The sequence below is a fragment of the Eucalyptus grandis genome, chromosome 7 (assembly GCF_016545825.1).
Source record: "Eucalyptus grandis isolate ANBG69807.140 chromosome 7, ASM1654582v1, whole genome shotgun sequence".
NCBI classification, from domain to species: Eukaryota; Viridiplantae; Streptophyta; class Magnoliopsida; order Myrtales; family Myrtaceae; genus Eucalyptus; species Eucalyptus grandis.
The window spans coordinates 6111722-6133065 of NC_052618.1; the positions used below are offsets into that span (position 1 = coordinate 6111722).

Consider the following 21344-nt stretch of genomic DNA (forward strand, 5'->3'; position numbering starts at 1 on the left):
TCATCATAGTATAGCTTCGTATAGATATTTTACCGTACTAACTGTTTGGTAGTTTTACCAAACAACGAAGCATTTTCTGAATGAGTGTGGATGTTGTGACTATTAGATATTGATGTGCCAGATGTATCCCAGCCTTGTAGGTAAATGGATGGAAGATTTGGGAAGCATTTGGTTTACCTCACTAAAGAAATCACTTCATCCTCTAAACGAGTGTCTAGTAGTATTATGATGTTTGGATGATTAGCTATATTTGGGAAAAATAGTGAAAATGGACGGGATAGGTGGAAAGTCAGAAGTTTGAAATTTCTGTGAGAGAGAAATAGAGGGAAAATTTGAATTTTTAGATACTCTCTCCAAATTCTGGCCCTTGGTGCTCTCAAAATAGCCTTAGTGTCATGGTCACTATTTGCTATCTCTGTTGTTGTACATGTGCTTAGACTACCCTTCTTCCATGCTTTGGCACTTTATGATGCTTAGTTTAAGATTTCTTTTACATGCGTTCGTTTTTGTGTTACTATCAATTGTTTTGTTGCTTTTTCATCTCTAAATATAGAGCGCAAAGAACAAATAGAGAAAGCAGAGGAGAAAGAATGAATGAGAAAAGAAAAAGAAGAGAGGGAAAAAGAGAAGCCGAGGGAAAGCTGGCAAAGAGAAAGCAAGTTTCAGCAGGGTTGGGTGTTGGAGATCTTGGATCACGTAAGGATGGGAGGAGGCAGGCTAGCAGAGAGGAACAAGAGAAAATCGAGGCTGAGATGAGAAAGAATGCCTACTAATTGGCCTATGCTAAAGCAGAGGAGGCATCTAGGTTACTGTGGGTGGAGCAAACAAGAAAGGGAAGAGATTCTAAGATGTTTTGCTGTTGCTTTTCTTGAATCTCTTGGGCCTACCAAAACCCGCAGTGAAAGACTGCAATTCCATTCCGCCAAAAACATACTGGTGGGACTGGATTTGTATCCGAGGACATAGCTTTGAAGTGTCGTGGAAATATTTTCAAGGGAAGAGGTGTGATTGCTTCGCTTTTAAGGTTTGTGACCTGTGGATATGGGTATCATCTTAGTGGTATCTTCGTCTTGCTATGCAAGAAAACTGATCTCCAAAAAATAATTATGACAAATAAAAAAGGAAAATCTACATTGCATTATTATATCATTTCAGCTTTGCGCTGTAAGTGTGAGTCTAGTTATTAGTATTTTAGCTTCAATAATTCTCCATATTGCGATATATTTCATTTTTTCTATCGGTTCATTTATATCTTCCATTCTAATTGTTTTGGCCGAATTTTAATCTATAGCTCCCTCCTCATACAATTCATATTCGACCGTCGATGATCAAGGTTGAAAAGGACCCCAAGCTTTCAGATATCAGGACCGTTGATGCACTTGAAATAGTACAAACAAGGTACAACCAACATATTTCGCCAGCAGGCTATCATTGTTTTAATTAATTCTCTTGAGGTTCTTATGGTACCTCTGACCCCTAGTAATGTGATCACAGTGTTATCTGTGGGTTTGTTGCCTGGCTATGCTATTGATTTGTTGATTATTGTGTTAAGATTTTCCTTTGGAGTTAGCTAGTTAAAAGACCCTTACATAAACAGACTGAAAAGTTAGCGGCTTTCTTGTTCTTTCAGCAGTTTAATTTGAACATGGGACATGTTTTTCTTGTGAATTACTAAATCCCATTGCTTTTTGTTTGAAGCTTTTTCTGCCATCAAATTTTACCTTTTCGGAAGAACTGATTAGACCTTGGTCCTCATTGATGCAGTAATAAACCAAAGCCTACATATCTTTCAAAGATTTTGATTGCACTTTTAAGCTATGGCGGGGTCCCTAATGAATTTCTTTTGGACATGGTGGAGAATGCTCTGGGAGATGCAAATAGTGTCTTCTAGGAAACGAAAGCAGCTCTAAGAGGTAGTATTCTTCCAACATTTGGACTGTTGAAATAATGTCTATTCTTAAAACAGTCCAAAAAGAGATTTTTCTCCAATTTTTTTTTCTATACTTGGATGTGCTTCTTTTTTTTTCTTGATTCAAAAAATTCATAAGTAAAAAAATGCATCTCTATTCATCTTTGCTGCTTTTACTTCCCCTGGGTGCGTATTTCCTTCAATTGCTATTTGACGTGTAAACATTTTCCCTTGTGTTTTCCTTTGTTCTTTTACCGTATGAACAGTTTTGGTGAATCATGGTGAGAAGGATGGTTTGACTGCAGCCGAATGATCTTATCTGGGATTCCTCTCGGACGAAACATACCTACAGAATCGTCTGTCCATCCTGATGAACGATGAAAAGAAGAGTTTGAAAGGAGGAAGGATTCATATTCCAGATTCTTACTATCTAATGAGGGCAGCCGATCCCACAGGAATTCTTAAAAGTGATGAAGTTTGTATTATCCTGTATGTACTCGTAATCTCATCTTTTGTGCTTGATTTATCATTTAGCATGAGTCTCGCTAAAGAAAACTCAAGAAAAACGGTCATTTTTGTAATTTTAATTTTAGAGTGCATCCCTTGGTTTTTAGTGGCTTGGTATGGTTATGGAATAATTTCTAACCATGCCGTAGGGTAAAATTCAAAATTTAGGTCTGCATATGATTTGGCTTATTAAGATTCAAGTATGTGCCACTTGTTGACCTAAGCATATGCCTACCCATATAAACCGTTGACTCAGCTCCTACCTTTCACAGTTTCAGAGCCAAACTTGGTAAAGCCTCTACTTGTTTCTTGTTTCCTCGTATTGCCAGTTAAGGAAACTATCAAATTGCACAAAGAAATTTCATCTTTTTATGATTTGTTTGCAGAAATGTTTCTGGTTGTGATTTATGCAGGTCGTTTTGGTACATGCACCAATAAAGGATAATAACCAAAATAAAGATTACAGCATCAGTGGACTTTATGGATTTTGTTTGAATGGCTTTCATCTGTGGCACCTGCAATACGCTCACAGAATCTGATTTCTCTGTAAACACAGGAAACTTAGTAATTAACTGCTCTCTACGAGACCAAGCTAAATCTGGCAAAGCATGCAACTACTATATAAAACAAATACAACTTTGCTATTAGGAACTGTGCAGTCCCTGAATCAGCATATAGAGCAAGGCAGAAGTGCATCACGGACAAGACCCATCAGTATCCTTAACATGGACATTGCAGAGTCTGACCCTTCCCTATTCCAGAGGCTCTTCCACTAGGTGAAAAGAGATAGTAAGTTCCTGATGGCCAAAGTTAATATTTGCTCTATATAGTAGTCCCAGTTCTTTGCCAGATCTTACTCGGTTGTTACGGGGTAAGAAGCTGATTGCTTATTTTCCTCCTTGCTCTACAATGCAACCCCAAACGTAATGCAAAACTTCCATATTAGGCTCATTTGACCTGCTGATTTGGCTTGGATATGGTCATTGGTGTGCAAGAGTCGTGATATCTGCCATTTGACCATTTGGTCCACAAGTTTTGCATCGGTTTCAGTTAATGGTGCTTAAGAAATGGATATTTTCCCTTCCGTGTGCTGTACCCATCTGAACTGATTGTTTTTTTATTAGTTATGACAATAAATGCGCGGAAGAGACAGGATTTCGGCAAGATATATCTTCTTTCTTATGATGTTATTTCTTTGTATTAGGAGTATGGAGTCACAAGATAAATTATGTTGAAGCACTAATGCATCCTCTAAAACTTGCTATCAAGTTGCTGCAGCATTAAATGGTGAACTTTTTGCAGATGGCAGGGTAGAGATTAGAAGAATGACCGTAGCAGGTGATGAGACGGATCACAGGTCTGGGAAGGTGTTTGAGTGGAGAATTGAAAGCCTTTTCCCGACTGGGCTCTTCTCTCTTTTGAGCTGCCCAGACCCATTGATCACACAGTTCACCGGCAACTTCAGTGCATATGGGATTTTCCAGTGATTCATCGAGAAGTGGATGGACAATCTCTAAATCTGGCAACTAAGGCTTCATAGGAGTATTGACTTCATAAAGGGAAAATGTCATAGCGTTTCCGGGCACTTGCTAAGGCTCTTTAGTTATGCTTTTGTTAAGTAGACTTTTCAAAAAGTTCTTCGTCTCGTACGTTAGTCCTCATCCATTCTACTAATGGGATATATTTGCCCTTTAAAGTATTGGATACTCTTGTTTTCCTATAGAGAATATGTTGCTCTGCACATAAAATCAGATTATGCAAGCAAGTTTATCTGGTTGTGATTTTTTGCTTGTTTTCTCATTACCTATGCTGAGGTGCCTTAAGCCAGATGAAGAGTGTAAGATGTTCAGACCGTTGGGCTTTGTTTCAAATGGGTTTCGTCTACAATATCGGCACTTCCAAGTCCTAGATATGTCCAAGGGTATTATCTGGATTTTTTGGTTTCTTGGCCTGATCTTACCTAGAATTGGTTCATATCACCATGGCAAGATAGAAAGGATCGAGTAAACCTTCATAAAGTCAGCATGCGCTTTGGGCACCTTGGATTGGCACATACTATCCACAAGTGTCCTTAGAAGGTTGTTAATGGATAAGTCTTAACTTAAAAAGGTGGTGTTTTCCTGTGTTATGGAATTTAGGGCCCATCAAACAAACTATGGAATTCTTTCATGGGTGGGACTGGAAGCATTAGGGTGCTTTGTAGGTGGTGGCATAAATTATTTTCTTGTAGACTTTGACCGGTGGCAGTGAGTAATGAAACCGCAAAGATAGGGACGATTAGCCAAATTTGGACACCTCTTGTGTAAAGCTTTTGTTATAGAAAATAATATTATAGTGTTAGTCGATGTACATTTGTCTTACTCAAATGTTGCAGGTACTACATTAGCATAAAGATGAGTTAGTGCAGGCATTTAACCAGAGTGAGGTTGCTGAGTGGCTCTATCTGATACATCACCCTTAGATCAAATCAACTGGTGCATTTACCTTTCTTTTCTTCTCTTGCCTTGTTCTATCTCCCCAAGCTTTTGGAAGGTTCTTTTGTGAGACTAAAAGCTTGTATCATATATTATATCGTCAAAACATCACAAATTTTCTATGTCGATAAGGGTTCATTTTCTGGTTGTAGTGTGATGAATTTTTGCATAATGAGCAATACTAGCAACCATGAAAAGCCATTGTTAAAACTCTACCAAGCTTTCAAGAGGACAAAGGGGAAATGCACATATAGTTTACCTGATTTGTGCATCATTTCTTATAGATTCATATTAATCGAAATCGGGACTCTGAGATTGGATGTGTAGAATTTTATCTCTTCAAGCACAAAAAACATACCTGGTGAAATTGAGTTCTTGCCCACATTATTTTGCGAAATTGAAGTAGTGCATTTTGTATGACACTGGTATTCAATAGTTGAGGGCCAAAAAGAACTCGAACACAGCATTTCGATGTTTGAAAAACAAAGTTTTCAAGATATCTTTTAACAATACAAAGAGTGAGAATTAAGAACCACCATATTCTTTATAACAAGAATTAAAAATTCAAGATTGTTTTGATTTCCAAAACTAACTTAAAGTTAACTAATGTCGATTTTGTTTGTATATCTACACACTCAAAAGCTGCAGAAATTCTTTAGATCCTCTTCCTTGCCATACCAACTTGGTATTTATCTTCAAAATGTGAGGATACAGATCCTTGGAGGAGTTCCTAACCAATCCCCTCGGTGACTCTAGTAGCAAGTGATATATCTGCACAAACATTCGATTATTTATATGCATGCGTTGTTTCAAATGCCATTTACATATGCACCAATATGTCTTTAGTTGTTCAAATTGAATAGGATTGGAGAAACTAAAACCTTGAGGAGACTTCTTCTCATCGTAGAGCAGCTGCTGCAATGGATATGGGGCTCCTCCTGCAAAATTAGAGGATAAAAACAGAGAATACGTTCAGCACTTGAAAAGGAACAACAAGAAAGCATTTGAACTAAACCTGGTAAGTAATCTTTATACACAGCAGGTCTACATTGACGAACCTTCTCAAATCACAACATCTTTCAACCTCAATAGAAGAAAGATGAAATGTTGTCAACCAAGTTTTACAGTTTTCGACTCTTCCTCCAGCTTTACCATTAAAATTCCAGCCAATGAGAGAATAACCACTGAAAAACATTCAGATTGTGCAGTTTGATATCACTGTCAATGCTTATATCAACTTGTCCGTCATCAGCAAGTCCAGCCCCGTCTCCCGCATCTAAGTTGATTTCGCCAAGTACTATGTCGATGTCTCGTCCCCGCTTCTCCGGAACAAGTAAACTAATAGACTTAAGGATGTCTACAATACATACATAAACATAAAACAATGAACTTGCATCATTACCTCTAACACGACAGCCCACCAGCCCAAAACCCAATCAACCTGAAAAGCAGAAATGGGTCAAATGAATTAAAGATGGATTCTAAGATCGATCACCAGAATCAAACAACAAAGTTGGTCATAAGTAGATTTACCTGCTGAAATTCACTCTGGCAGTGCCGCTTATGCACATTGGTGTATCATTCACATGACGGTCTCTTTTCTTTGGCTTTACTGGTGGGCTTTTCAACTCTCCAGAAAGCTTCTGCACCACAAAATCAATTTAAAATATATCATCAAGCCTCAATAAAAGTATCTTATATATGTCTATGCGTAATATGTCGGTAATGAAAAGGCCAATGTAAAAGTATCTACCTTTTGTTTATTTGGACCATTTGAACCTTCTTTTGCTCCATTTTCTTTCATGGCAGACCATGAACCCTTGTTTACAAACGTTCTTTTTCTTAATTGTGAATTACCTATTTCAGGTATTGCAGCTTTCTTCTTTGATCCATGTCTCTTAAAAGTAGCAATAATTTGCTTGCCATCATCATTCCTGCTCTTAGAAGCAGCAATAATTTGCTTGCTGTCATCATTCCTGCTCTTAGAAGTAGCAATAATTTGCTTTCCATTGTCAGTCATGCGTTTCTTCTGAATGTCATTTTTTCTACACAAGCTTTCTCTTCTTAGCTCTCTTTACTAGCACCAATTCCAAGAGCAGCTTGACCATCTGGACTAATGAATCAATCAGAACATTGAGAATTTTTCTCTGATGCATTTTGCATTCCTTTTTTCAGAGCCTTCAATTTTTAATAGCATGTTTCTTGCTCATGCCAATTAGTGTTAGCAAAGCATTTGAACATTACATCTTTATTTTCCACATGCCAAACAACTGACTCACTAAAAAAGGATTAGTTTGTGTCACCATATGGTTATGCAGATCGCAGTGTCATCTCATATAAAGCCTTTTCTCCATAATGTCTTGTCCAATATTGGTAGCCCCGTGCATTTTGTTGCATTAACTAATAGATATAAAACAAACTATCTCTCACCCATTTCCTACGTTCAACTTATGGTAACCAAGACACAGAATGGCGAAGTATCTTATATTACGTACATCAGGAGATTCAAGACCTTGGCCAACTATAAACATCACAGTAACCATGCAACGAACTTGGTGCCACAAAAATGCACTGCCCTTAATTTTGAAACACCACAGTTCATTACTTTCCAACCTGCATAAAAGGAAGTTCCTTAAAATCATAAAAGACACTGCAAACTAGATTGGTCTTATTAATATAATAACTTGTACATGAGAGAAACTGGCCAAAATGAAAAGGCCCTTTTTTTTGCCTTTTGATTTCTCTTTCATCATACCAACAAAAATATAGATGCATCTTTGCATCTTTTCTTAACTTATAAAGATCTCAAAAAACATCTACCGGAACCAACCTCTTATCACAAGAAGAGAGTTCAAAGGATGTTATATGACGCTTGTAGTTGTGGACATTAAATGCATCCATCTTACAAAATTTCTGAAATCATGATCCCCCACAAACTTTTGGCCTGCACTCTCCATTGCCTAGCATAAAAACAGAGAAAGGACTTCTATCAAATGAAATGAAATAGTCATAATATCAATATTTTGGTTCAAAATCAGCATAAAGTAGTTTATGAAATGAAGAGTTACCCTAATATCCAAATTATCTCTCCAAAAGAAATATTTGTACTCCCTGCTCATACAGCTAAACCTGCAAGATATTGAGGAAGACAAAATCATGTGAAAAGGCAAACCCCACCTACGTTTCCGCAATCATTAACATTATAAAATCAACAAATTGGAGGCATCTCTAATGCATTTCATTAACAGAATCCCATCATATCGAATCAAAATAAAGTACACCATGCCACCATGAGAAGGAAAACAACCTTGCACTAAAATCAATTGGAACAGGACACCAGCCAGTTACTCGGATATCTTTGGGTAAGACTCGATTCAACACTCTCACATAATCAATTTCCGCGTCTAAGACTGACATATAAATGAAAGTAAGCATCATATTGAACATGATAATTTTTCATCATAAATAATTCGTTGCAGCAAATCAAATAAAGTAAGAATCTGTAATGACTGCATAATCCCAACATATATGCACTTTCCTGCAGAATACCCTGCTAACTTGGAAATGCTAACCACTTAGTCTGAAATAAGCCACTTTTGATTAGGAAAGCAGTGTGATGTGTACACGTATGTATAGGAATATGTATATTTAATGGATGCTTTATTACCGTACCAGCAGTTTATTTCCAGCTTGACATCAGCCTTGCACAAAATACACCGATTTTTAACAATTAATGTTTTCTCTTTAATGGGTCTGTAGCAATTGAATTGAGTCACAAATTTCCAGTGAAGTTCAAACTTCATTCAAAAGCAATTTAAAGACTCATAGCAATAAAATAGAGCTCAAAACAATTAAAGATCAGTCACTTAAACAACATACCATCTCTATCTATAGAAAGTCCCCAATTGTTTGCATCATCTGTGTTCTTAGGTCGCAGGTTTGATCGTAGAAACAGGGAAATGACCTGCATCAGAAAGCAAACCATAGCCTACTCATGATGCACCTAAGAAAAGAAGCAAACAGGAGATAATAGAACAACAACATTAATAATAAAAGAAAGAGCCTACTGCAAACATAATTATCCTAGGTAAAATGACAATTGATACTAGACACTTGTCCACGTCATAAAACCTTCTTGTATCTTGTGGTGGTATCTCTATCAACATTTCAATCATCTTGCAAAGAGACTCCCAGCTATCAGAACTCTCGCTCTTTGGTACTTTCTCATCTCCAATTCATATCATTGCTTCTCTAACAAAAATTCACTTCAGAACTTGCACTCCAATTACAATATTCTATGATCTAATTAACACCCAATCTCAAATTCCTTGAGAAAATCAAGCTTCACATATTGCTCCTAACCGATTCTTATACGGTAAGATTATAATCAACAAAAGCTCTCGTGAAAGGAACATCATCATGAATATTCACAGTAATCACATCTATCACGAGGATGGAAATATATGGTTGTTATAAGGAAAACTCTGATAATTGCCCCTTGTGCCCATACTTCCACAATTGCATTTTAGTAGTTAAAAGTACTAAGTAGTACACATGCAACAGTTAACCATCTTTTTCCAGAAGCCCTTAAACATGTTTCTGAGTAGCCTTGTCATCTGTTTTTCCAAGTTTAAGAAATAATCAAAATTACAAAATACAACTGAGATTGTGCTCGTCTACTAAATATAAGTTGACACGCGTTTTTGCAAGAAAATGCTCAACATTTAATACAGGTTGAAACAAAGACCCACATTCTCTCCGCAAGGAAATGGTGATTGCACGGAATAGTGAGCCAAAGATAAAACCCAATCTAGCGTCTGTGAACAAAATAACAATCTACCGATCCATCAAGAAACTTAGAAGCGGAGTAGCAGTTTTTGAACTTGTCCAAAAGATGAAACTCCTTTGTCTGTTCTGCCACATCTTGAGTACTGTGACTTTTTCTTGTCACCAACTAAAAGCTTAGTCTTCTCAAGAGCTTTAAAATTTCAGACTGCATGACACCAAAATCAGTATGATGGGATTCGGATCAAAATGAATTAGGTGTCTGCCAAGAATGTCAAAAATGCCAAAATAGAACATCTGCTGATTTTAAATTGATAGCATCCATGATTTAAACATTCGCATTGCACAATATTAAAGAACTCTTCCATGTATCTTTGATAATAAGCAGAAACTCAGTGACTTTGCTTGCATGGTACAAACTGATCTACTAGTGTACCGAAAGATAGTGTCCTTACTGAAAACATAAATTTAAATCTTATGAAGAAGTAGAACCCTCTTTTATAGCACATATTTTCCATTAGGCCCAATGCTGAAATGAATGAAGATTTTGGGGAGAAGATGGAATGTAGGACCGACCTCGACAGTTGGATCCAATTGTGCTTCAGAGGCAAAACCATAAAACCTGTAAAATAAAGCAAAAGTGAAGCGATTTCATTGTGCCAAAGAAAAGCTAGAGTACATTCAATGGCCTAAGGCACGACACATTCAGGATTTCATATGTCTAGGAAATTAGTCAGACTTGCCATGTGGTGTAACAGAAAATTATCGAACACATTTCACGAATCACATCCACTACACATTTACTTGTGACAGATTCTGCAACTTAAGAGATTTCTGCAGTGACACCCTAGTTTTAGAACATGAATGCTTCCATAGCAGCAATATCCTCAAATTATTAATAACAGCTAAACTTTCACAATTTCTAGAGTATTTTATATTCCATGCTGCCTCTTAAGAACAGACAAAATCAAGACAAAGGGAAAGATAATATACTATACCAGATTAAAATCGTTTTATGATGCAACAGTTGCATTGTATGACAAACAGTACAATGGCTACAATCTGTACCTTTGTCCAAAATACATCAATCTTAGAGCAACATATTGCCTTGGATGGTGTTCAAGAATTCCTGTTTTGAAATCTGCAGCAGGAGGTATCACAACATTCACTAAAATATGGCTGCACATTGAAAGAACTTTAGCCGAACAGCATGCTCATCTCTATGGAAGCAGGGTTGTAAGAAATTACTAACTCAAACCCTATAAAACTTAGTATTAAAAACTATTCGCACAACAATATTGATGCTTTGATTATGTCTAGTTTTAGCGCTTAGGGTCGCTTGTTTTTCTTTAGACTGTTTGGAGTCACAACTAACACAGCCTGCTAAGCAACTCCACAAAACTTCACCACTATAGTATCCTGTAACCTCTCAAAATTTGCAAGAAGGCCACTTAATTATTGTTTGACTTTTGAACTTAAACCGTTCCTCCTGTTCCTGAAACAGGCTGACCTCCCAAGTCACTGAAAACCCCTCGACTGGAACTTGAAGAGCAATAAACATACAAGATCTCAGTGGTTCAGATTAAACATGCAATTGGAGCTCAAAGAGTTTGACCAGTAGCACTTTTTTTCTTCCTAGTCTTCTTGTCCAGCTTCATTGATTTGCCATTCCCATCGACCACTCCACTTCCCTCTACGACACAACCAATCTTGTCTTCCATCTGCACAAAATGAAGCAATAAGCTCAAGTACATCGCATTCAGCACGAAACATTGAATTTCGCTTATCCCCTATATGCATGGCCAATAACAAAGAAGCGCCAACCAAAAGATGCATGCATTCACTCAAACCACCGACAAACAATGCATGCCCGACTCAAACGCACGCTCAACCCAACACCGAAACCGGCTTCGAGCTGCTACAAAGATATCAAGATTCATTCGAGAAGTCCTAAAGACAGTGAAATCCTCTCGAAAAGTGAAAAGGGAGAATCGAAATGGCTCACCTTTTGACAGCAACATCCAGAGAGTCGAGAAGAAAGGTCGGCGTTCTGCTTCTCCAACTCCTGAAATGCGATGGGGGCCAAGTCGCGAAACCGACAGAGTTAGCACGCGGCAGCTCGTACAGCAATCGAAACTCCCACACACACTTGCGGGTACGAACCGCTCGATCGAGTTACAGCTTCAAGGAAATCGCAATCGAATTTTAAATAGAAAAGAAAGGAGGAAGAAGCGTTTCCAATGGCGCGCACTAGAGAGAGAGAGAGTACGTTGATTGTCGTCTCCTGGAGATAATGGATCCGGGAGCGAAGGGCGTCGACGAATCTACATCGGGCGAAGTAGACATTGCCTCTCCCGCTTCGCCCGCTGCGCTCGACGTTCGCTCCGCGCTCTTACTCCGGCAAGACAGAGGCAATAGAAAAGAAAAAAAGGCAAAGGAGAAAGAGAGGTCTCACGGTACCCATACGCCTCTCTCTCCTCCACCACACATCCCTCGCGGCCGTAACGGCGTCGCGCGAAACCCCAAAACTTAGCACCGCCACCGTATATCTAGCCTCGCAAACCTTTTTTGCTTCAAAGAAGCTCGAGAGGCCGCCGGCAGCCGGCGATTTCGGAGCCGCGGCGGAAAGTCGATGACGGCGACGAGGAGAGAGGCGAGGAGGGAAGCGGTTAGGGTGAGTGAGAGGGCTCGAGAAAGAGAGGAGGGGGCGCTTGGGGTGAGTGAGAGGCTCGGGACAGAGAGGAAAGGAGTGCTTGAGGAAGAGAGAGGCAGAAGCGGGAAGAAAAGCGCGCTTCGTTGAAAAAGAGAGAGAAAATGCAGCAAAGCTCTCCTTCTTCGCCCCCGCCGTCCGACCCCGCCAAAGTCCGCCAAGATCTCCCTCGCGACCGAGCGGGCCAGCTCGTGGACAGCGCACAGTCGGGCGGCGGGGAGCTCGGTGCCGCTCGGGAACGAGACCGAGATGCCGAGCGATGACCAGCGAGGCTTTTGGGCAGGCGGAGGCCGAGGCGGAGACGGAGGCGGAGACGGAGGCAGAGCTGGAGACGGAGGCGGAGGAGGAAAGAGGAAGGCTCTCAGCGTTCTTTTTTCTTTTACGAGGAGAGAGACCCGCGCCCATTCAAGTGAAGTGAGAGAAAAATTTTGAGCGGGAGGAATACACTGACCGTCCTTTCTTCTGCGCGAAGCCGAGCCGAGCCGACCAAAAACCAGCGCCCCCCCTTTTTCAGTGGGTCCCGCTCGGGGACACGTGCCGGCGTTTCATTGATAAGTGCGCACCAGGTCAGCAGATGACGTGGCGCGCACATACCACTGAATATTTTCTCCTTGACGGGGGTATGAGAGAAGCTTCACTAGTGTATGGGGCTCAATGGGGTGAGCGATGGAATGCCTCTCACTATTTTGATTATCGTACCATTCGCGAGAGAACTCTTTACCCCGCAGCCATGGAATCTTCTGCACTCATCTCACAAGTGTATAGATGGGGGGATTGTGTGTAGGATATGGCTTGCCTTTCATCATTATGACGTGCCTCATCCAGCATGCTTAATTAATCTTGTATTCTTCACTTAGCTGTCTATTCTAATAATCCTTGATGGAATCAATGATTTAGATAGACAAAATCATCATGCAAAAATCCATTTGGAAAAGGCATGCGGCATTTTAAACATGAGAGAGTTTGTACTCTTAAAACAAATGAATGGTTTTCGCTCAAAAAGACCTTGTTGGTAGCTTTAAGGGTCAAGAGAATGGTGTTTCCAAATATGTTCAGTTTCGAACATCAAAAAGGTTATTCACAAATGGATGTGTCGATGGTTGTCCCTATTGATTAGGGATATGACGCATGAATGATTAGCCAATGATTGTGAATCTGATCATTGATTTGACGGGTCTTTCTGTTTTTGCCCCTGCAGAAAAGAAGATGTACAAGTAGATCAATTAGTTTGGCCAAAATCAAATGTGAGTTAAGGCCCGAAGATTTTCTGTCATTTGCTTTGGCGATTACTCGGACACCATTTCGTTTATGGGAGTTTGTCATGCCTCTCATTGATTTGTTATCCTTGTTTTTGTCACCAAGTGATCCCGCAACAAGACAAGAGGGAATGTGTTAGTCATGAACTCTTTCAAGAGTCGAATAATTGGAATCGATACAACTTTACCATTCACTGGTTTGCAGATGATTGGGTGAACCTGAAGTGAGAGGGGGACACAAAATCCTATGTCCCTTGCTTCGTAGGTCAATTATTCTCTGTATTGGCTCCTGGATGACACATCCTTTTACACGAAGCCAGGTGAATTTGATACGAGTCATTTCCATGTACTAGCTTGGCCAATATTGATTTGCCTAACCATCAAATTTGGCTCTTGAATCCTGGTGCTTCCTGCCAATAGGGGGAATATGTCAAAAGTGAATTCAAAGAGGGGGGAGTATTGGAAACGATACCAAATTACTCTTCTCCAAAGTTTGTATTTGCTGACTCTTAGGGATATTTGAATGTTGATGACAGCTTTTTCGTCTCGGCATAGTTCAATGTTTCCTTCAATTGGCCTTCCTCTCTTGTGACCAGGTATGCGTGATTATTGGTCGTTGATTCATCTTCAATGCCTTCCTTCTGTGGAATTTTCTTTTATCTTTGATTATATGACCATTAGCAGCATTGAGCAAGGTCATGTACCTCAAGCTTCTTATGAAATCTGAGATAAAAATCTCAATCTTTCTGATGGCAATTACTCCTTGGAAGAATATGCATCTGGAGTGAAGTTTCTAGATTCCAAAGTCATTGTCTAGGGTGTAGGGCTATAGATCGCTTTGACTGTCTAGATATTCTCCCTGTTGACAGTAATTACTTTAAAGAAAGAGAAGGAACTTCTTCCTTATGCTTCTGGGCTCGTCGGAGTTGAAACTGTAACATCTAGTTGTTTGGGCGTGTCGTGCGACAAGATAGTCCTTTGGCTTAAGATGGAGTTGGGCAGGAGTGAGGCATGTCATGGATGCTTCGATTCAACTGTATGCATGTACCTATTACGTCTCACCTTTTGTATCCTGAAAATAGAAGAGAGGCGTTGTCATTCTCAATATCATGTTAAGGGAATAAGACTTACCCTTTTTTTGAAACGAGATGCTCCTTTCTGTTTGCCTACGCTTTCTTGGAAATGTGTTCTCGAGTTTGGTTTGTTCACACGATGTGCTAGTTTCAAATGCCTTTTGTCATACTAAATCAAAGGGGATGATGTTCTGAAACATAAAGTGAGAGGGTTAGAAAGACAAACGTGCTTAAATTTATCATCTTGTTTTGACAAAAGCTTTTGAGTGATGAAATATTTTTTATTTTCAAAATACGTCTTTGGGGAGAAAAAGCATGAGGAAGCCCAGCCCTCGATTCTCCTTGGATGATATTTTTTTTTCATGGTTGGATAACATCACTAGGCTGGTTTGGGATACCGCCTCATGCTCTCAAAATATTTTCAACTTTCTTTAATAGGTGGATTTACATTTTGGAAGAGTGTTTTCAAAAGTCAGTTCCTCAAGCGAAACTGATGTTGAAAATAAACAAGCCAGGCTTAAGAAAGATGTACAAGTTCCCACGTAGGGGAATATGAAAGGAAATTAAAAAGGGTTCTACTCGAGTGGGCCTGTACCAATTTCCCCTTACGGTCCTTCATTGATGGTGTCCATGAAAAGGTCTTCAAACATGGTGGTCATGTCATCTGGACCTTCTTACTCTGTTGCTAAGGGTGGCACTTCATTGCTTGAATAATACCCGGCCTTCACCAGCCCTTGATGAATGTCAGCGGTATGTGCTTCGACATTTCTGCTCCGACTGTCTTCGTAACTGAATACCGCATTTACTTTGTCGGTGTGATCAGGAGCGAATTGCTTTGGAATGAGAAAACTTTAGTGTCTAACAGTGTTCGATTCGACTCTGAGGGTGAAGCACTCATCGCCTGAGTGCCCCACTTCTCCCATGTGATGGTCACATTTTTTGGACGGGTCATAGCTAGAGAAGCTTTCGGCGTTTGGTCGCTTTGGCTCAGTCGAGAGGAGGTTCTTATTCCGAAGGATTGCCAAAACCTGTGATGGAGACCCGGGAAGTGATGTGAATTGTCTCCTGTTGTTGTAGTGCTGGGGCGGTTGACGGCTGGTGGTCTGTTGCTGTCTTTCACTTGTCTGAATTATCGGAGAATGATTGTAGGTTGCATTGACATCTACCAGGGGTTCTTTATCTTTCTTCATGCTGAACTTGCCCGTGGATGTAGGTTCAGTGAACCAACCATCCCTCAACCCTATCTCGATTTGCTCCCCTACTGGAATGAGTTAATTAAATGATTCAGCGATCGTGGTTACCATTCGATTGCAGTACTCGTAAGAGAGGGTTTTGATAAACATCTTTCTCAGCTCGAAATCGGTTGGTTCATGACTGATTTGGGCGGCCAGATTCCTCCATCGGATAGTATATTCTTTGAACGATTCATGCTTTTTATTTTCAGTACGCTCAAGATCCTCATGAGAAGGGGTAATGTCCATTATGAATTTATACTGCTTGAGGAATGCCTCACTTACTTCGCTCCATGTTTTGAGGAGATTCATATTCTTTATAATGTACCACTTCAGGGCAGGGCCTATTAGACTTGATTGGAACAATTGGATCATTGATGGTGCATTATTAACGTATTGGGTCATTCAAACCAAGTACATTTGCAAATGAGCCCTAGGGTAAGTTGTGCCATCGTACTTCTCAAACTCGGGCATTTTGAATTTTTCCGGCATTTTGACATTGGAATAAATGGAGAGGTCCATCAAAGTAGGATCTTGGAGGCCTTGTAGTTGTTTTAGCTTCTCCTCAAGCTTTTCGAGGCGTTTGTCATGCTCAGTTTTAGACAAATTGTCTGGCCTAGCTTTCTCTATCATGGTTGGGTGCGGATCATCTTCCAATTCGGGCATGTTATCGTCGGTATCTCCACCTTGATCACCCCTAGTAGATGATTGTGGGAACAATACCGATTGAGGCCGGGCGGGAGTGAGTTTGCCCTGGATGGAGTCTATTTGCTTTGAAAGTTGTTGAAGCACATTGAAGACTTGCTTCATTTCACTTTCCATGACCGCAATACGGCTTGGTACATTTTCTTCGGCCATTCTTGCTCTTGCTTTTGAACGAGTCTGGATCGGCGGACGTTGATGTTCCATGATTACCTAGTCATGAATAAACAAGCGTGTGTGAATACAAGGCGTAATAGGGAGTCAATCCATGATGACAACCTAACCCTACTCATTTCGTTTATTCATGAAAAGGTAGACGATTTCCTAAGCATGGATTGAAAAGGGCATGTGAGATGTTAGCATGGGCTAAAAAGATAATTAATTTGAAAGGTGAAGAAAGCATGAATTGCAACAAATTTTGAAAAAGATTTCTATCCCTTTTTGAGGCAAATGAAAATTCTTGCGAAAAAGAACTCTTTAACATGCTTGAGAATAAAAACATTAACTGAAAGTAATTTCTTCTACAAAAGTTTTTTTAGATGACCGTGATATTAAATCCTACACTAATCATGGACTACTCAATGTATACAGGAAGGTAAGTAAATTGCAAAGTACATGAAATAAAAACTTACTTCACATGAGAAAATTGATGGCAATCACATAGACATGCGCATGATATGTGCGGCTCGATTTCTAACTGAGAAGGTGTGTTGAAATTAAAAGGGTATCCGCCCGTCGCAGTCTCGCGTTAGCAGCATACCCCCTTAACCTTGGCTAAGAAATTCGGGAAAAAGAAATGCAACATCTACATCGCAGTCTTGATTCGAAGTCGTATCTTTCTTAACACCATCCTAGAAATCCTATGGCAGCCCAGGTCCGGCGGTCGGGTTGCGTGTGCCATATGTAGTGTTAAAACAATAAAGCATGCATAGCAATTTATAATCACAAGACAATCTATTTTAAGCAAAATTAAAATAAATTTCTAAGCTTTTGACCAGCATAAAGAAAAAAACCTAAGTCAAGAAAGAATTTAAACAAGACAAAAATGGCATAAAGTCTTCAAAGTCCCAGGTGGAGTCGCTAAGCTGTCGCGACCTCTTTTTTCCGGCGCCCGCACCGGGTACGAGCGCCTAAAGAGGCTAATGGCTCAGCTGAAATTAGTTATGCCCGGACTCTCCCAAGTCCACCAATTCACGACTTAATGGTCCAAGTTTTTAACTTGTAAATCAATTTTTAAAATGGAGTCGCCACTAATCGATTTGGGGTGGGTTGATTAGAAACCCAAGCGAAGTATTGGGAGAAATACTCACTCTCGCGTAACCAGAGAAATTAGGATCGGTGACTTGATTACACTAGTTAATCACTAATGCCCTTCGGCACCTAATCTTGTTTAAACCTTGAGGTTTTTTGGATGCTCAAGGGATTTTCCATGCATTTTTGGAGAAAACATCTTTTGTCTTTTCCTAATTTTTTTTGACATAAAAGTAATTTTTTTGGATTTTTTGGTATTTTTGAAAAATACAAGTCTTTTTGGTTTTTTCTGAATTTTTTGGCTTTTTCATGAATTTTTGGCATTTTTTGGAAAATATGGAATATTTTTTATTTTTCTTTTTATTTTTTGGAAAATAAAATATATTTTAATATTTTTTGTTTTTTTTTAAATTAAAATATTTTTTAATATTTTTCGAAACTAAATTATTTTTGATTTTTTAAAAATAAATTATTTATATATGATTTATTTAAAATATTATTTATAATTAAAAAACGGCCCGAGCCTGGTCCGCGGGCCGGATCCAACACGGGCCGGCGACTTGAACACCTGGGAGCGAGCCCAACTCGGATTTTTTTCCTTTTTCCTTTTTTTTTTCTTTTTTGGATGAAACGGCGTCGTGGCCGAGTGTTTGGATACGCCTGGCCCGACCCGACGACCCGCTCCACGACCCGGATCCGACCTGACCGCGACCCAACTTCCGCCGCCCCCTAGAATTTACGGAATCCCTACCCGGTCCCCACTCGGTCCGACCCTACAACCCGGGTCGCGACTTGGAAAATCGGGAACCCTAGGGTTTTCGAATCGCGGCGCCGAGGAGGGAGAGGACCGAGGCGCAGCGCAGCGACGGCAGCGATGACCGGACTAGGGAGAGGGAGATGGCGATGGTGATGGCGACGGCGACATCACGATACCTGTTCGTGGCAACGGCGCGATGGGGGCGGCGACGATGGCGAGACCCACACGAACCTCCTCCCGCCTCTCTCTCTCTCTCTCTCTCTCTCTCTCTCTCTCTCGGGCTTGCCCTTCGAGCTCCCCGAAGTCTCTTGGGGACCCCTCCGAGCTCACCACGCCACGGCCAACCCCGCACTCGAGCTCCCCGAAGTCTCTCGTGGACCCGAGCTTCGGCTGGCCTCTCTCTTTCCTCTTCCTCCCCTCTCGTGTGTCTCCGATAGAATTTCTCCTCTCCGCCGCAAGCCTTCTGGATCCGGGCTTGCTCGTCCTCGACTCCCCTTCGAAGTCTCTTAGTAGGAAGCACGAAGCTTTGCAGCCTTCGATCGTTCTCGGCATGCCCTTTGCCATCGCTTCGGGGAGCCCTATATATAGGCGAGGGGGACAGAGCTTCGACCGCCGGTCCTCGTGTGCCGAACGGCCTTCGTCGGCCGAACTGACGTCCCATCCACCACCTACCCGTCCTTCAGTGCGTCGCCAGCTCCCCCATGTGCGTCGCTGTCCTCTCCTCCTTTCCGGCATCGAGCCCTCCACGCGTGTGGACGATGGAGGAAGATGAAGACCCAGCTAGGCCGGGCTGAGGCAGAAATGGGCCTCACAGCCCATGCGAGGGCTACGCTTCTTTTTCTTTTTGTTTTTTCTGCTTTTCTAAAATGACAAAATAAAATAAAAATAAAAATAAAAGAAACCTAATTAAAAACAAATAATTTAGGTGTCAACAAGACTTTTTGCACAAGAGGATATGATATTCTATAGCCAGTATCCAAGCAAGTTGATTGACTGTTAAGTAGACTATTCAAGAATTTCAACTTCAATCAAAGAACAAAATGATGTAGATATACTAAGGATGTTCATTAACAAATACCATTAAGAAATACGATGACCATGTGGTATAGACACATAGATTGGAAGCTCCACATGGAAAAAGAAAAAGAAGACACCGAGTGGAAAAGTAAATCAGATTTTGGTAGCTACAGAGAACAAGCTTAACAAAAATGAAAAAGAGCAAGTTCCTTGATTTAAATAGGATTTTTAAACCTTTCTTGTATCGTGTTCATAGCCCTGAGACAAAATCTGTATAGCGTGTGGTTGCTACAATAAGGACCACACCTCATGACACTCTTAACGACCAGTTGAACTTGGCTAATGAAAATTCGTCTACGTTCGTATTAACAGAGGGTCTTTCAGTAGAAAAACCGCAAAAGACAGTCCTGCACAGGCTATCAAAGCCACTCACCATACCCCAGGAAAGACCTTCAGAGGACTCGTATCCAGACATTTCTCCTTATTGCCACACCAATGCCATAGCCGTGATCTACGATATATGAGTTAAAAGGTACAAATAGTTAATGACAATATCAGCGGTTCTATTAACTGGAACACAAAAGCAACTAATTTTAAACGACAGATGATTGTAACAATAAAAGCAATGCAACAAGTTTGTCCACATAAACAGACTGTAATCAGTTCGGTTAAGTTGCATTTTCTTCATATCTCCTGTGAATACTAAGGATCAACAGCAATGATGACAAAGCATTCAATTCCAAGAGTAGCCAAACAAGACAACTTAGAATAATTATAACAATATATCGAAATCACGGGCTTTCAAAATTCTCTTCTTTCCTTGGCCTCCGGACGGGCAGAAGTATGCCGCAATTACGCAGTGCACGATCGAAGACAGTTTCGACATTCTTTACAACTATGCCGAGTTGCTGCCTACGAAAGCTCAAAGCTTCGGCCGAGCCGCCTCTATTGATGGCACTTGCTTCCAAGTTCTAACGCTGGCCAAGAGCTCGTCATGCCAATTTCAAAGGCCAGCAGCCAGAAAATCTGACTAACAAAGCCTACTCAAGCAGCTCCGAACTCGGCACAAACGCACGAACAAAATCGACACAGTACAATCCGATGCAACGCACCATTCGACGACGCTGGAGACGTGGACGGCCCAAGTAGGCAAGGACAGCGTTGGCGGGCTCATCGAGCTGGAGGGAAGGACTGACGAGTGCGGCCGACGCGGGGCCCGCCAGCAACAGGGCCAAGCAGCAGCAGCAGCCGCCGGCGGCTGCTCCTCCGAGCAGGCTTGCCTCCGCCGCCTGCGAGACTCGCGCAGTGGCCGCGGAAGGGCCCGGTGAGGGGGCGGTTCCAGCGCGGAGGCAAGGAGGCGAGCTATCCGGCGGAAGGCGGGCGAGAGCAAGAGGAGTAGCGGTTGATTTCGCTATCATTGCTTCGGGAAGATGAAGCAGAGTGCAGGGAAGTTTTCTGGTTCTATTACTTTGGGAAAATATGGATACCTTTTTTATTTTTATTTTTTATAACTACATTGTAAATTTAAAATTTATCAAGAAAATATAATTGAACTAATAAACCTTTTAAAAATTACAAATCCTCAAATTAGTACAATGAAACTTTTATGTTAACTCCATTTAATTTGACTAACAAAAATAGTATAGAGGTAATATAAATAATATTGTTCTG

At 40.7% G+C, this 21344-nt stretch overlaps 1 protein-coding gene, 2 non-coding genes and 1 pseudogene across 6 annotated transcripts; 1 reads left to right on the forward strand and 3 right to left on the reverse strand.

Moving 5' to 3' along the window:
* LOC120295779 overlaps positions 1-21091 on the reverse strand; it is a 29051-nt pseudogene extending 7960 nt beyond the window's left edge.
* Positions 883-2214, forward strand: LOC108956565. 2 transcript variants are annotated; one of them, XR_005552795.1, is made up of 3 exons: positions 883-1002; positions 1292-1398; positions 2176-2214. It is a non-coding gene; the product is annotated as an uncharacterized LOC108956565 (transcript). The 2 variants fall into 2 exon arrangements; XR_005552794.1 differs by lacking the exon at positions 2176-2214 and adding an exon at positions 1765-1881.
* On the reverse strand, positions 6378-7348 carry LOC120295421. The gene is made up of 2 exons (XM_039316556.1): positions 6644-7348; positions 6378-6533 (listed from the first exon to the last, which is right to left on the reverse strand). Exons 1-2 carry the CDS (start codon positions 6908-6910, stop codon positions 6420-6422), a joined length of 381 nt encoding a protein of 126 aa, XP_039172490.1. The 5' UTR covers positions 6911-7348; the 3' UTR covers positions 6378-6419.
* Positions 7797-11260, reverse strand: LOC104428473. Of its 3 annotated transcripts, none has more exons than XR_005552792.1 (7): positions 11239-11260; positions 10744-10816; positions 10252-10297; positions 9774-9883; positions 8770-8854; positions 7959-8019; positions 7797-7850 (listed from the first exon to the last, which is right to left on the reverse strand). It is a non-coding gene; the product is annotated as an uncharacterized LOC104428473 (transcript). The 3 variants fall into 3 exon arrangements; XR_005552793.1 differs by lacking the exon at positions 11239-11260 and adding an exon at positions 8198-8300 and having other exon boundaries at positions 10744-10888; XR_005552791.1 differs by lacking the exon at positions 11239-11260 and having other exon boundaries at positions 10744-10882.
* Positions 21092-21344: the final 253 nt, after the last annotated feature.

Excerpts from the sequence above, each read along its gene's own strand:
- LOC120295421 (XM_039316556.1), bottom strand. The coding sequence starts at position 6,910 with ATGACTGACAATGGAAAGCAAATTATTGCTACTTCTAAGAGCAGGAAT. Across the intron at positions 6,534-6,643 it reads ATGGTCCAAATAAACAAAAG|AAGCTTTCTGGAGAGTTGAA; the intron begins GTAGATACTTTT and ends TTTGTGGTGCAG.